This window comes from Mesoplodon mirus (genome assembly GCF_964341445.2).
Source record: "Mesoplodon mirus genome assembly, chromosome: 5".
NCBI lineage: Eukaryota > Metazoa > Chordata > Mammalia > Artiodactyla > Ziphiidae > Mesoplodon > Mesoplodon mirus.
The window spans coordinates 77,737,947-77,755,094 of NC_138980.1; the positions used below are offsets into that span (position 1 = coordinate 77,737,947).

At 35.8% G+C, this 17,148-nt stretch overlaps 1 protein-coding gene across 1 annotated transcript in view; it reads left to right on the forward strand.

The window, feature by feature from the left end:
* FBN2 (fibrillin 2) overlaps positions 1-17,148 on the forward strand; it is a 228,716-nt gene that overhangs the window by 23,926 nt on the left and 187,642 nt on the right. Inside the window, exon 5 of the mRNA XM_082621174.1 lies at positions 1,032-1,127. Within this exon, the coding sequence (XP_082477300.1) occupies positions 1,032-1,127 (96 nt within the window). The remainder of the gene's footprint in view (positions 1-1,031; positions 1,128-17,148) is intronic.

Below are 17,148 nucleotides of genomic sequence, written 5' to 3' on the forward strand. Positions count from 1 at the left end.
AGGTCATAGAATGTAATCCTCTTCTACTTCTGTGAGGACAGTGTTAATCTGTTCAACAGGTGGGTAGGTTATGACACAGCTTGTAGTATTGGTATTTTCTCTTGCAGGAGATGAGATTCTTGAATTCAGCTGTCCTCATTATGTTTCACAGGAATACTTATTTTTCAAGTAATCTGAAGGGTGATTTTTTTTAGGACACTTTCTTGTCTTGGGTCCTGGCTGCTGAGTTGCTCCCCTTGGGAGGTGCAGTGGGGAGAGAGTTCAGATTCCTTTCTGACTCTCTGGCTCCCTCTGGGCCACCTGACTTCGGAATTCTGGTCTCCCTTCACAAGTCCAGAGGAGGGAAAGTGTGTGCCGCAGGCGTTTGTCATCATTACTTACAGATTTTGAACTGTGGGTTAATTTCATAAGAAAGAACCTTTTGTGTTGACACAGTGAGGTTTTCCCCTTTCTTTCTTTGTATAAGTTGACACATTAGTTACTTCTCTTGGTATTTTATTGCTGAATTGATAGTATTTTCCCCCATTTTTCGTGTTAGGTTTGCCTTTTACTTATTTATTCTGCCTTCTTTTTTGGCTTCATTTTCTTTGTTTTTTTCTTTTTTATTGCCATATCCTCTTTATTTTTTCATATTGCATTTTCCTCTGCTTCTTTTTCTCCCTCTCTCTGCTCTCTAAAATCTACAATCCTTTTCCTTCATATTTCAGTCACCTTTTACCTATGAAAATAGATTATAGTGTTAATAGAACTGAAATAGTGGATTGAATCATTATATTCTGACTGTATGGGCATTAGAGCCAGCCAATCCTTGTGATTCTGATTAAAAAAAAACTTTTACCAAATGCTTGCTTAACAACGTGATTTACATGAATTATGTAGGTTTTGGTCTCAACATACACTGAAATATATTTACTTAAATGCATGATGTGACGTGTTTTAGAGGTAAGATCCATTATTGCTACATTTCTACACTACTACATTGTACTTGGACATTTACTGTACAGTGAGCTTCTTGTTGTGTTTGTGTGCAGCCGTCTGTGAAAATGGATGTCAGAATGGTGGACGTTGTATTGGACCCAACCGCTGTGCTTGTGTTTATGGATTCACTGGTCCACAGTGTGAAAGAGGTAAGAAGAGAAAAGAGAACCTCCCTTTGGAGAAGTTTATCTTGTTGTAAATGTGTAATTTTTTATTACCTGATGAAAAAAATCTTCTAACGAAATAATATTTTCATTCTTCTTTGATTATGTCTATAACTTGCATGGTCAGATTTTGAGATATAGCTAATAGCAGTTGAAGTGTCTCAGTTTTTTCCACCAGAGTGAACTCAGTTCAGGAGGCCAACTCTGGGACTCCGGCTCTAGAGTAATTCTGAGTGAGTGACTGATGGCAGATCCTAATAACTTGGAGTTAATTCAAATTAGGAGTCACTGTTGGCAGTGCGGCCTCTGTTAAAAAAAAAATGTAGCATGTTCTTGGCTGCAAAACCAACAAAAATCTGAAATAAATTGCCCTAACCAACAAGGAAATATATTACATTGCATACAGAAATTCCAGAGTCACTGGGCTTCAGGTAGGACATGATCAAGCCTTTCATTCTGTTGTTCTACTTCTCTTGGCCTTGCCTTCCTTTGTCAGTTTTGCCCTACCCTCCAGTTCTTTATGGTTGTGAAATGACTGCCAGCAGTAACTAAGGGAACATGCTTTCTTGTTCACATCTAGAGAGAGAAAACCTCTCCTTTAACCATGGGCCAATACTAGCCTTCAGAGATACTCCATACGCTGATTGGATTAAGCTTGAGTTTTTGAACCAGTCCCTGGTAAGAGGAATGGTATTAATATGTTCCATGTAGACTTACCAGGACCTGTCTTTGGAGCAGGAGATGATGAAATCCTCTCAAAGTCATCTATCTGAAAAGGAGAGTTTGGTATCAACCCAGTAGAAGTTGTGTTGGGCAGGAGGAAAGGGGTAGGAGAATGGCTGCTGGGTAGGCATCCAGCATTGTCCACCTTATCCATGTAAACTGTTGGTCAAGCCAATATGAAACCAATTTACCATAATTTAAATAGCAGTTAAACTCGTGACCTGTAGACTACTGAAAATCCCCAGTGTTGATGCAATAAGTGAACTATTAATAATGTTCTGATAGCAAAAGGGCATATCAAAGAAGGTAAATTTTATAAAATGTGATAACTGTTTAGCACTGAACCATAAAAGTAAAATAAGCTTAAACTAAAATCAATATTACATAATCATTCATAATTACATAATACTCAATTGATTTTCCCAGGGCTTTCATAGCATCTAAAGTTGTATAGTGCTTTCTTTGTTGTGAAACTTTGAGTATATGAAGCTATGTCATTGAAATGTTACAGATAAGTAGTGGTGATGGTTTATATATGTATAGAGGCTTTGAATTGCAAAGAAACCTTGTGTTTTTAAAATTATATCCATTACACTGACAAAAACTTAATCCTGGTATTCAGGTTGAAGCTTGAGAAGAAGCTGAGAAATTAGAATTATATGGTGAAGTTTGAAAAGTAAGATGTATGCAGCCTTTTAACATACACTTGTATGTATATGTACATTAAGATATTTACATTATTCCTAAGGTAATAGAGATTTCTTGGGACCGAAGTACATTCCACAAATGACAGAGTTTATAGTTACACTTAGGACAAATTTAAACGTCTTCACCAGATGCTTTTATTTTGGGAAGAAAAATTAATTGTGAAATGTTAGCATAAAATGATAAGTTGTTGAGAATGGAATAAAACAAATTTCCGAGATGATAAGTTTATTTAAACACCATAGAATGGAAAATAGTTAAATTTATAATTTCAAACATAGTTATAATTGGTGGAGATGATGTTCATTTTTCTGGAGGTCATGTAAACTTTGTAGCACTTTTATCTTGAGCAGATTTCAAATTCAATTCCTAATTGGCAAAGGGATTGTGTAGTTTCGAGAAAGAGGCTTCCAGGCATTACATCGTTATTCTGCAACAGTTATTCATTCATTGGGTTTGTTAGTCCTTATTAAATTTATGGAAATTCAGTAAAGACTTAACATATATTTTACATGTACAGTAGCATGTTTTCAGAAGAATTACAAAATTTATTAGTTAATGCATTGGCCTGAAGGATTTTTTTTTTAAACATGGGTTTGTTTCTTAAAAATCTTTTTAAGTACTAACCTTCAGATGAAAGTTCTAAAACTTTGTTTCTTCCAAAGAAGAAATTAGCAATTTCCACTCTTAGGTTGCAACTCTGAACTTTAACGCTTTTGAAAGATATTTTCAATTGAATTTTTAATGTGTAATAGCTAATCCCACTGAAAGTGGAGTTCATAATTTTTCTCAAGAAACATTGTCTGCTTAGCTACAAAAGGAATAATTTATTTATGTTGAGGTTAGTGAATAGGCCCATGTGCCCAGTTTACATTTATGGTTCATATTGTCTTTTTCAATGATTGAATTTTCAAAATATATGTTCTTTGTTCTCCTAGAAAAAACTGTTTTGTAAAATTAGGGATACTTTTCATTCTTAATGTAGAACACATATAATTTCTGTTTAAATTGGTCTCTTGGGATCCGTAGTGTGATAAACATGGCAGCTTTTTCTGCTATCTGGGCTTCTGGCAGACTGGTTTCCGGACTGGAGACAGAGACTGAATGGTAACCAATGGCTGGCATGATTGTGGTATTTAACTTGAGTCTTGGTGCTGGGTAAGCTGAGCCTTTTTGGAGTTCTTTCCTCATTCTTGCTGATATGTACAATGACCTTTTATACTTAACATTGAAGAAAGAGTTCTTGTGGTCCCATGCTGATTGTAAAATGCAGACAGCTTAGCTATGTCCAAGGCACATGACAATATTCAATTTTTTTTGCTTCTCTCTCCATAAAGATGACATTTGAAATAAGATAAATATTGTACTTAATATAAACCTGAAAATACATAGACATGCATTCATCATTATATATCAAGACTTGGTGTTTTTTCTCTAACACTTAAAATATACCTTATTATTTATCAGTAGAAACTTGGAGGGGGCAGGCAGGCAAGAAATGAAATTACCTGAGGGATTTCTGGACTAAGTACAGTGATTACTTATTATAAACTCCAGTGGCCTGGAGACTTCCCTGGTGGTCCAGTGGTTAAGAATCCGCTTTCCAATGCAGGGGATGTGGGTTCGATCCCTGGTTCAGGGAACTAAGATCCCACATGCCGCGGAGCAAGTAAGCGCGTGCGCTCTAGAGCCCTCGCACCACAACGAAAGATACCACGTGTCACAACTAAGACCTGATGCTGCCAAATAAATAAATATTTTTTTAAAAATAAAAATAAACATGGCCTGCCCCAGGTCCCTGTTTCAACTTCTATACCTTAAATGGTTGTTGAAATCGTATTTTGTAATGGAATTTTCCTTGATGCTTATATAAAGACCATCTGTTAGAAATATATCCTAGACCCTTTTAAATTATGCATAAATTACTACTATGAATTGTTAAACAATTATTTTTTAACAGTTTGTAGTAGTAAACATGTAAACATGACTTCCTTTTAAAAAGTGTGTAAATTTGGTAAAATTTCAAATACCCTTATGCTTAGTGATGTTTCCTTTAAAATGTACATCTTTCAGTAAATCGTACCTTAAAAAGGAGGATAGGAAATTTACTTTTTAACCTACTGATATTTTAAAGAAAAGTTCCTTTTGTTAATCTGAATCTGCATCAGAAAAAAAAGTGAGATCAAGTTGCAAATGTTAAAGTTTATAAAATCCAAAGTATCACGCCTTTATGTGAAATGTAAAATGGACAGATTTCCCTTCAGGATAACTTTCATAAAATCATCCAGTTAACGCATGAACTCAGTGTCTAAAAACATGCTGAGGAGGAGTAACTCAGCTTCTGCTCGAATACTTCCAGTCACAGGGTGTGCGCTCGCTCCCTCCATCGTGAGACGGAATTCCGTTGTCAGAGTCCTGGCTGTTTAAACTCTGCGTTATTATGCTCCTGCCTAAGCGGGCATTTAACAGATGTGTAGTGCCTCACTTACTGTCTAATTCAGGGGGAACGTGATGATGGTGACTTCTCTAAAGGCATCCGTTATAACTTACTGCTCAGGATTGTGTGATGGCACCTTAAAGTCTTGAATTATTCTGTACATTTTTGTTCATCCACTCACATTTCAGTTGGTAAAGTAACAATGACTGTTATTAAACCTACTGAGACCTTATCCAGATTCTCCAAGAACGAGCGTGGAGATTGGCAAACTAGGGCTTTCCAGAATTCTGGGGATTATGTAGACCAGACCAAACTTTGTGCAGAAATAATTTATACATTTATTAATCAACATTAATTCCATACTCTTGGAATTTATTATAAAGTATGCAGGGTGGGTTTGTTTAGCCTATAGACATTCAAGTAGCATAGTAAATTAATAATGTGACCAGGAATACAGGGGAGTGTGGTGAGAGAACAGACTGGAATTCTGCAGAATTCTATATGCAGTGGATTTGATACTTCCAAGAAACGAATGGGCAGTACTTTTAGAAAAAATTCCTCCCATTGTAATGTTCTTATCTAAAGGTAATGCGTGTTTGTTATAAGGTAATTTAGAAAATAAGACAAGGAAAAACAAGAAATGCAATTATTTATGATTTTTCTCCAGTCAGAATTAATTACTTTTAAGATTTGGGTTATACTTTGAGTCCTTTCTTCTACCACACATATATTGCTTACAAAGAATGGGCTATTTCCATTCTTATGGAGTCGACTGTAAGAATATTTCACGTTCTGTAACATGAAATGTACTTATGTCCTGCTTCTTCTTTTAGGTTATGAACAACATTGTATTAGATTATGGATTGTAATAGTTACACTGCATGTTGTAATAATGAGGGCTAGGTATCTACATTCTAAACAACTGTATGATATTTGTAAAGTTATTTTCTCTGTCTCACAGATGAGGAAGTTTTGCCCACTTCAAACTTATGGTAGCATTGGGGGTATTAGAACAGGAGGAGGATCTCCAACCATCTGATTTCAGACCTTAAATTCAATTATGGTGATATAGCTGTCTACTGTAATTACATTTTTTATTAATTAACATTTAACATTTAAGGTCATTTTCAGGTTCTCTTGTGATTTTATTGGTTTGTTTCTTAGCAAAGCTGTGATAAAAATCTATGTAGATAAATCTATATCTTTGATTTTATTCTTAGAATATATCCTAGAAGTGTAATTACTGAGTCATTGAATATGTGAAAATTTAAAGCTTTTCATATGTTCTGTTCATTTCCCTCCAAAAAGGCTTTTTATGATTAATTCCTTTGGTATTATGTTTAAAAAGTCTTCCCCATTTCCAAATATTATAAATATCTATAGTTTTTTCCTAGGAATTTCCTAAAATTCCCATTGGAATTTTATTCTTTTACCTTTTTAACCACAAGTTAGAACATACAGGATGGTAACTAAAATAAATTTATTTATAAATATTTATTTATTTATTTATCACATATCTATTGCGTACTTATTTAGTATTAGGCCAAGTATGTGGAGTTCAACTTACAAACAATATATACTCCCTGTTAATGAGAAGCAAATTATCTGTTTAAAGACTAGAACTAGTCATCTGCTTAAACACTAAAATAAAATACAACATAGTAAATACTATAATGGGAGTAGTAACAAATTTATGTGAGAGCTCAGAAATGGTTCCTGATTAAGGGAGAATTACAGAAGTTTTCCTGCAATTAATCTGAATGAAACAAACTCACTCATTATAATGGGAAAAACAGTATCGGACTAATTCCTGTGTTAATATTACACGATATAGCATGATGGAATCTTGTACTGAATAACATTATTTAAACTCCACAATTAATTACCAGTTACCACAGTTACTGAGCTGATGTTGGTTTATAGAAATAAGAGGTCTCCCTTTTTCTTGCACTCAGAAGATTTAGTGAGAATGAAATTACAAGGAACAGAGAAAACATTACCAGCCGCAGATGTCAAACTCACACGCTCCTGCACGATCACACACACACACAGTTCTGCACTCCTGAGGTCGTTAAGAACGTTTTATAACCTTGCACTCTCTAAGCTAAACTTAGCCTTAAATGGGCATCAGAGAAATACCAGAAGATCTGTGGGAACTGAACTTTTTGGCAGTAGCTCAGATGACATCCTTATCTTGAATGCCATTAAGAACACAAGGGAAGGAAAATGAGAGAGAAAAAAAGCAGGCAGTGGAAAGTGGAAGGGAAGGAAAAGAAGAACGGAACGAAGAATGATAGCAAAGGGAGATGGAAAGCTAAAACTCAGAGTGGAGATGCTGGGCTGTGTAAAGGACGGCTCTTAAGTTTTGGAGAAAATCAGTTCATTGATTAATCTGATCTGGGAGAGGCCAAGCTTCCGTTTCTCACTCTTCGATTTAAGCCTGTGCTCTTTTGCTCTATGCAGTAAGATTGAATGTGTTGGCAGCCTGTTAGACCCTGATGCTTTATTTCTAAAACTCCTTTGAGTTAAACCAGTGAGTATTTTCATTTATTCCAGCTCTAAGTGCCCTTATTTATGTATATCTTTGTTTGCTTTTGGTCTGTCTACCTAGAGGCAGAGGAACCTGCAATACAAAATAAAAATATTCAAACATTTTATATTTGTGTAGCTCCATAAATACTTTCCTGTTCTCCTATTTCAGCATCAGGTCCGAAGACATTAGAGTTTTAGTTGGTATGGAAACTAGGTGAAGCTACCACACACACACGAATTAAATATAATGAAAGGTTATTACATAGGATTTAGCCAAAAGCAATAAATAACAAAATGTGCATGGGTGGGGAGAGGGGTTTATGTTATATCACTGTATATTTAAAAAAAAAATTCTCAAATACTAAAAATTCTTAAATAACACCTGTCTGCACGGGTTTCAGATAAAGGATTATGGATCTGCAATTACCTTATAGAGTTGTTGGGAAGATTAAAAGCAATACTATGTTAATAAGCTCTTAACACATAATAGGCAGAGCACCTGGCACATGGTAGGCATCTACTGAGTGATATTTGCTGTGTTTTAGGAACACAGGGTATAGCCAGAATCAAACCTTAATATTAAGACCTGTGTGGCCTTGGAAATGTGATTGCCCTCTCTGATCTGTGTTTCTGAATATATAATAGGTGTCTACTGTGTCAACCTTGAATTATTTTTGAGACTTAATGATACAATACTTGGCACCCAATAAATGATCATTATTGATGCTAATCTCTTTAACTGAACTCCCCAGTTATCAAAAAGATAACAGCGGAATATTCAAAAATGGATTTTCAGATACGGAATAAAGAGATTTTGTCAACCGTTTAAATCATACACATAAAGTTTAATGCTGCTTTTATTGATAGTGTAAGGACTCAGAATAAATAGCATGTTTTAAGAGTGGCTCACATTCTTGGTATAAGAATTAAATGAAAGATAAAGTGCCTAGACAGTGTCTGGCACAGAGTAAGTGCTCAGTAAATAATAAGCTATAATTATGAAAAATAAAGCCAAGATATGATATGCTCTCCTACACAGAATTGTGTTTATGGATGAGGAAGATTGTTCCAGCATCACTCAGAATGTCTTAGGTCAGAGTGCATACGTTGTGAACAATGTAATTTTTATGTGGATTTTTTGTGATAATACAGGTCAAGTGAAAAATACTATATATCATAATCACTGCCTTGCCCGTTATGCAGTTGAATTTTTACACCCTGCTCATCTTTTTTTGGACATGTTTCTACTGTAAGTACCAGTGTTGCTATTAGTAGTTACTCACTATTTAACTGGACTCTTTACTCTCCCCCTGCTCTATGCATGAAGTCTTGTTCCAAGCATTTCACAGTATAACTAATATATAGTAGTTTATTTCACTCAAGGTACTTGTAATCAATGGGCTAGTATATTGCTAAATCTAATACGAGTAGGTCAGAGGGGTCTTCAGACTGTCCAGAGAACAGTTTCTCTGTGAAGCTTTCCTTGACCACCACCTGCCTCCCTGCCTTACCTTACCTTTGGTGCAAAAATTAGGCATGCTCTTCTTTTTTTCCTATACGTGCCATATATCCCATTCCTTTAGACTAGCTCTCTTCATCATTGCATTGTGACTGCTTACTTTTTTGGCTGTGAGCCTTTTAAGAGCAGATATTTTTATCTTAAGTTGCCTTGTGTTCCCTCTGCTCCACACAGTATATAAAAGGCAGGCTGTGTATGTGACTACATAAAAATAGGTTCCAAGTAGAAAAAATATAATGAAAAAAGTACAGACGTAGTTGAGGTCCTTGAATGTTCATGGATGCTTATTCATCAGTGTGGCTCTAAGATACAGTGAAAGGGAAGAGTAGAAGATGAGGCTGGAAAAATAAACTTGGACCTTAATATCCAAAGTCTGGAATGCCAAAGTCAAGAGGCTGCCCTCTATGCAGTAGGCTCTGGGGAGAGGGATTATGAAGGACTTCTAATCTTGAAAGGAGTTCCCTATAAAGGTCAGTCTGGAGTGGTAAACAAAAAGAAATGGAGGGTGGAGAGGCTGAAGGCAAAGACCTCATTCAGGAGAATTCATTGCATGTCAGGTAGATAATAGCAGTGAATCTATTACGTTTGTATGTATAGTGTTTTCAGTCAGATTATGATTTATCTCTGCATAAATTAAAGTAGTATTAATTTGAAATGGAAAATTATGTAATACTGGGGATTATGATAAGATTTTTAGAGAAATTAATACTTATAGCAACCCAAAGATAGCATTTTTTAACGTCATATTACAAATGAGAAAACTGAGGCACGAGGAGGTAAAACAATTTGCTGAAATTCACTCAGCTAATAAATGGAGAAAGTAGGATTGGAATACAGTGGTATAACCTCAAAACTCACACACTTAACTACAACTTTATTTCGAGTAAAACACAAAATTGCAAAAGTCATGTATTTCTACACTTTAGAAATATATTGTATCAATTGTTAAGTATGAGAATGATAGATAGGTACACATTTCCAATAGAATGAAAGAGATGGCTTGCTATTTTTATGTTCTTTTGTTATCTGGCCTAGGGAAATCTTTTTGGTATATAAATTTCTGATTATACCTCTGAATGCTTATACCCAGAGTTTCTTTATGTGTAAGATGTGGTAAAATATTTATTCAAAACTCATAATACTTAAAACAAATTTGAGACTTCTATTTCCAGCCAACATGGCCTAACAGGAACCAGATTAACCCTCCTGCCTGAGAAGAACTGAAAAACAGAATAAATATATGAAACAATGGGTTTCAAGATATTGGACCTCAAGTAACAACAGAAAGTGATCCCTGAAAGGACTCTGCTAGATTTTCCCAGGTTGCTGCTTGAGAGTTTTTCCAGGCTGTGCTGTGGGCAGAGAGAACCCAGGCATAGCCTGACAGATTCTTTAAGCTGTATGCAAAGTGTCTTTTTAGTTCACAATGGAATTAAATCAGAAAGCAGTAACAGAAAGACCTCTGGAAGATACCCAAACATTCAGAAAGTGTGTAACTCATTGCTGGTATCTGTGGATCAAAGAAGAAATCAAAAGGGAAATTAGAAAGCATTTTGAACTGAATGAATGAAAACAATATATCAGAATTTGTGAGATGCCATTGAAGGAATACTTGGAATTTTATAGCTCTAAAGGTCTATATTAGAAGAAGAGAGATCTCAAATCAGGGACCTCAGATTTTTCATTAAAAAATTAAAAGAAAAATTAAACCAAAATAAGCAGAAGAAAAGAAGTAAGTTCAGAGTAAAAATAAATGAAGTAGGAAACAGAAGAAGTGAGAAAATCATTGAAACCAAAAGCTGGTTCACTGAAAAGATTAATAAAATTGATAAGCCACTATCCACACTGACAGGGAAAAAGCAAAGACACGGCTTATCAATATCAAGAATGAGAGAGGTAACATCACTCCAGATTTTACTGATAAGTGAATAATGAGGCGATACCATGAACAGCTTTAAGCTGATAAAAATGAAGTGGGTAATTTCTTGAAAGATGTAAATCAACAAAGTTCACTCAAGAAGAAATAACATAGATATCCCTATATCAATTAAAGAAATTGAACCTGTAGTTAAAAACCTTCTTATAAAGAAAAATCCTGACTCAGATAGCTTCACTGGTAAATTCTGCTGAACATTTAAGAAGGAAATAATGCCAATCCTATAAAAATTTTTCTAGAAAAGAAACAGGAGTTAAAACTTCCCAGCTCATTCTATGAGGCCAGATTACTTTGAAACCAAAACCGGCGAAAGGCATTTCAAGAAAAGAAAAGAGCTTGCAAATATTTTTCATGATACAAAATTTCTGAATTTCAGCAAAGTGCACCAACAGTATATTGAAAGAGTGTATATAATAACCAATTGTTTTATCCCAGAATAAAGAATCAGTATAAGTCACCGTATTAACAAATTTTTAAAAATCACATGATTATCTAACTAGAGGCAGACAAACATTTGACAAAATCCAGAATCCATTCCTGACACAAACTGTCAACAAACTAGAGAGTAAGAGATCTCCCTCAATGTGAGAAAGGGGCAGTTCCAAAAAAGCTGTAGCTAACGTTATACTTAATGATGAATAATTATTTTCTATTTCCTTGATTATTCTTTCTTTCCTATAATGGAGTATTCTTGTTTTCTTAATCTGCTCTGTGCCTTAAAAAAAATTATAGTATGTTAGAAAGTTCCTGTCCCGTTTCTTTTTATCTTATGCTTGCTTAAAATGGGCAGCTCTGTCCAGAATTTCTATTTCCACTAACTTGGTAAAAGTGAATTTTCCTTTTCTTCCTTCCAAAATTACCTAAGAGTTGTCTTCCTGTCCTTGCTCCTGTTCGAGAGCCAGGGATTCAAGTACTTGGTGTTCTGAGCCCAGAAGAGGAGAGGAAGACCTCAGCTGGGGTTTGGGCAGCTTTGATGAAAGGATCTGTGCTCTGCACTTTCTGAGGATATTCTTTGTATGACTTGTGCTAGGATCACTCTGTATGGTCATGGGAATATTCTCTTTTCAAAGAGGATATCCCTGAAATTTGAGTGATTCCTCCCATTTCAGCTATAGTCCCTGGTGTACCTTTGATTTCAGAGAATCATGCTTGGTGCTGATTTCACCCATTTGCCCTATCATTCTCCAGCAGTAGTTTCTCCTTGCTATTGTCATCATAAGGGACTTCAGTCCAGCCTCCTGCTCCCTGAGAATCTTTTTTCCATATTGTCCATGGGTCTCCTCTTCTCCTGTTGAGTACTCGGGATAATTGACCCTGTGTGGCGAGGATCATCCTGTCTTCACTGTCTGGTTTCCTCCCATCTGGTAGAAATCACAATGGCTGGTTCCTCTCTGTTTTTCTGCTTTCTGATGAGCTATTATGTTGGTTGGTAGGGACTTTTACTCCTCCAAACTTTCCCTAATTTCTCCATAAGCTGAACCCACAGTAGCTCTCAAGGGAGAATTAGTGAGACTTCATAGGATATTGATGAATCATTCTCATTCCCTGTATTATTTGGAGGAGCAGTCTCCTATTTCATTCCTTGGCTGCCATTTTCAAATATTATAGCAGGAGGTTGTGCCTATTTCCTACTTTAGGTGCTGAGAGTGAAATTTTTTGTTAGATTTTACCTTTTTTATTGCTGTTTATATTAGCAGTGGGAAAGGGAGATTCTATGATATGGTTTCAATCTCCTGTGTTTGCCAGGAAGTTGATATCACATTTACAAGTTTTTGATCTGAAATCAATCTAAAGTCACAGAGAAAGCCAGGTTATAGGGGTTTCTGATAGAAGATGATATGATTTGTGATATTGCAGTTGACATTTACAAGTAAGATTGTGGTGGCTTATTAAGTACACATTATTGTACCAAGAAACACTGGTTCTATGGGTGCCTCATCTTTTGTGGATTAAAGACTGTGTTTCCCATGACCATACTTAATGTCATGGTTTAATGCATGCAAAATTCTTCCATATGGACAAAGCTGAATGTGAATGTCTTCATCTGACTTAGAAATAGCATACATGGCACATTCCAAATTTTGAACATGACTGTTTTCATCAAAGAAAAAAGAATTAAGTTCTGATTGTCACAGAGAGATTTTAATTAGAATTTGACAAATTAACTGTGCTCTTAAGCAAGTCAATTCATGAGTAATTTCTTGTTTGAAATGTGAGGACACTGGGCTAGATCACTGTTTACCTATCTTTGTTGGTAATAAGAATCACCTGGAGTTTTTTGTTCCAAAATATTGATTCCTATGCCTATATCTTGGAGACTCAAATTTAGTGCTCCAAATTCAATGAATTTCAACCATCGTGGCATATTTACATTTCCAGGGAGCATTTAAAATCCTGACACCCAGGCTTCATCCAGATCAATTACATAAGAATCTTGAACAATGGGACCCACACCCAAGCATCAGCATTTATTTCTTAAAGCTCCCAAAGTAATTCCACTGTAAGGCGAAGTTTGTAGAACACTGGTCTAGCGTGAGGTAGGTACAAAATACCCCAGAATATTCTTATGACAAGTCTGAGAAATCATTTATTAAAATATAGTCAAGATTTTATCAACAACTCAGTTTTTACATTTAGAGCCCCAAATGAAGCCACTCTGAATAAAACTTACTATCGGGTTATTTTGAACAGATTTATAATGTTTTAACAATATTAGAATAGGCTTTCCCTCTCTCTGATGTGGCAAAATTGGATTTGAAAAGAGTCAACTTTATCTTAAAGTTTTCTCCATTTCACAAATTTTTAAATCTCAGTGACCTCAGTAAGATGTTAACACTCCCTGCAGGGGGCAAGATTGAGTCAACAATGTTTAAAATGGCTTCAATTATAATGTTTATAATCTTGGCTTGGTTACTATGTGGTAAACTAAGAAATAAACCCAATATACCTTAAAAATCATAAGTAGAAAATGAAAAGCATTATCTAGGTCTTTTTTAAGGAAAATCTCACTTGTTTGAAGCAACCTTATGACATCATATCTTGCTTAAACTCTGTAGCTTATTCAAAGATACCATTATAGTTTTGTAGATCATAGTGAGATTATAGTAGTGTAGATTATACTGAGATGTACAAAGAGACACATCACATACTTTTCATATCATACGTTATAATATTTCCTCTTTTTAAAATAATTACTGGCATTTATAAGTATTTATTTCTCACTACACAACTATGTACTTCCTGTTGCTTATGACTCTGCAAACTAAAAAAGTATAGTTTATTGTCCCTGTATTTGAGTGGGAGCCAAGGAACTTGATCTCTTACTTGTAATTGTTTTAAGAATGATTTGTGAAGGAGGTGGTATCTGAAACGCTGTTTGACAAACAGACAGTTTGGAGGGCTTGACTAGGGCTGGGGAATACCAGGCAGCATTTTTCAGGCAGAGGGCACTTCAGGAAAAAACCTAGAGCCGGAACCAGACAAGATGAAAGAGCAGCTGAGCAGATAATGGCCAAGGAGCTGAGGGGGTGAGGAAAGGACTTTGGGGAATCCCAGTTAAATCCTCAACTCTGCGGCAAGATGTTTGAAGGGTTTTTGCTTATCTGTTAGGTATGATCATGAGTGTAGGATTTTGCAAACATCCTGGCCAAATCCTCCAATAATTTCAAGGTCCTTGTGGGGCCGTGCAGGAGCCATTTTGGTTATCCTCAGATTGGAGTGGATTTGGGAGGTGACCTCTTCCTGGAGTCTCAAAAGAAGGCAGATGTACTGTGCCCTCTGCATTCCCCTTACTGTATCTAACACACTGTCCCTGCCCTGGACTTCTCATGCTGTGCTTCTCCAGCCTGACTCTGACAGTACTCCTCAGCACAGAGGGGTCAGCCTTTCCTTTTGCTTTTCCTTCCTAACAGGACTTTCTTAGGTCTTATCCTCTTCCTGAGATGCTAGCTGCATGGCCAGTTTGGTGCTAATGAATGCTGGAAAGGTAGAGATTGGTCTAGGAGTAAGGAGCTCTGCATTATGGGTTAGTCCACAAGGTATACTCCAATATATAAAGAACTTGGTACATTGCTTGGTACAAATGCCTAAAAATATTTTCTATTATTTAATTACTAGAATTATGAAACATATACATCCAATCATTCAATTAAAAGCTTTTAGGAGATTCTGTGTTACTTATTGTAAATATCACATTACAAAGGATCTTGAAATAATAGCTCTAACCCTGTTTGCTAGCCCAAAGACATAATAATGAACTAGAAAACATATCTCTTTCTCTGAACACTGTACTGAAAGAAATTTGCAGTAATAAATGCAGAGTTCTAAATTACTGTGCTTTGAATTACCCTGTCTGGGGGCTGCAGTGACCTTGTTCTGTACAGAGTGGCTCTGGATGTCACAGACTATCTTATTGCCTGTTAGGATGACACTAAAGCAAAAGCTTGAACACAGTAGTTACTTAACTAGTAAGCACAGTAGTTCCTGACTCAGGGCATTTATGAGAAGTTTGGAGTGAACTATCTGGCCCTCTGCTTTATTCCTCATTCATTTTGGATTAGATTTATGGTGATTACCAAACCAAATCTAGGAAATTCCACTCACAGTTCCAAGGAAATCTGGCCCACAAATCTCTGAGAATCTGGAATTTCTTGAGTGTGTTCATCCATAACACATGCACACATGTCATATGTTAAGTTTTTGTGTATGGTGTTTGGTGTTCTAGGTGTTGACATCAGGCTGCCCTAGAAATCCTGCCCATCAGGCTGATTATCAGCGTAAGATAAAGCAAGGAATCTCCTTCCCTACCTTACTCTCATTTGTTGAAGACATTTAGGAAAGGGTATCCCAAAATGTCTTAAAATAATTGCTTAATTTGTTCTTTTTTCTCCTTTATTTTATGGAATATCTTTTTATTTACTTATATCTTCTTTAATTCTAACAATGCTTTGTATTTTTGAAGTATGATTTTTATACTTCTTGTGTCAAATTTTGTTAAATTTGTTCCTAAGTATTTTATTTTTTGAGGCCATTGTAAATGGATTTGTTTTCTTAATTTCACTTTTTAATTTTTCATTGCTAGTGTATAGAAATACAGTTGATTTTTGTGTAATGATCTTGTATTCTGCAACCTTGAGGAACGTATTAATTTTTTAGTGGATAATTTAGAATTTTATATATACATGAGATCTTGTCATCTACAAATGGAGATAGTTTTATGTCTTTCTTTCTAGTATGCATGCCTTTTATTTCCTTTTCTTGCCTAATTGCCCTGACTAGAACCTACACTACAGTGCTGAATAGAATTGGCAAGAGCAGACACCCTTGTCCTATTCCTGATGTTAAGGAAAAAGAAAGCAACCAGTCTTTCACCCTTAAGTACGATGTAGCTGTGGGTTTTTTGTAGATGGCCTGCAACAGGTTACCTGTTGTCATAAAATGTTGAGGAAGTTCCCTTGCATTCCTGCCTTTTGACGTGTCTTATGAGAGTCAAGCAAACAAAGACACACTTATTCAAGAAGACCTATTAAATCTAGGTTAAAACAACAAGGGTCTGTGTCACTTGAGCCATGACTTGCTTCCTCCTTCCCCACCCCTCAGTGCAGTGTAATGGAAGCTCCAATCCATGCAGGTATGGCCCATGAAATGGGGCTCCCTCTTCCTCTCAGTTCTCAGTCAAGAACTATTATATCTATACAGAAGGGGCAGCTGCCAGTATTTACAATATATATAGTAATGTGTATACACTGTATAGAGTATATAGTAAATAAGGTAGGAGGATAAGAAAGGGGGGACTATCTCTCAACTCTGAATTCTAGCCATTAAGTTCTATGGTGGGAAATCCAGGCAGAGAGAACATGAAGTACACAGACACAAGATGAAAAGGAAGGGCATGTTTGGGAAGAGAAAATTGGTCCACCATGGCTAGAGTGGGGTGTAATTTGGGGATGGGAGGTTGAGGAATTTATCAGTTATGAAGGAAAAAGGTAATAATGATAACAATAACAGCTAACATTTTTGAACACTCAGTAGTTTTCAGGAACTGGGTAAACACTTGACATGCATCATGTCATTGAAACCTCACAACTCCTCTAATGAGTGGTATCCTTACTTACAGCATAAGGTTCAGAAACATTAATGGTGTACAGTCATACAA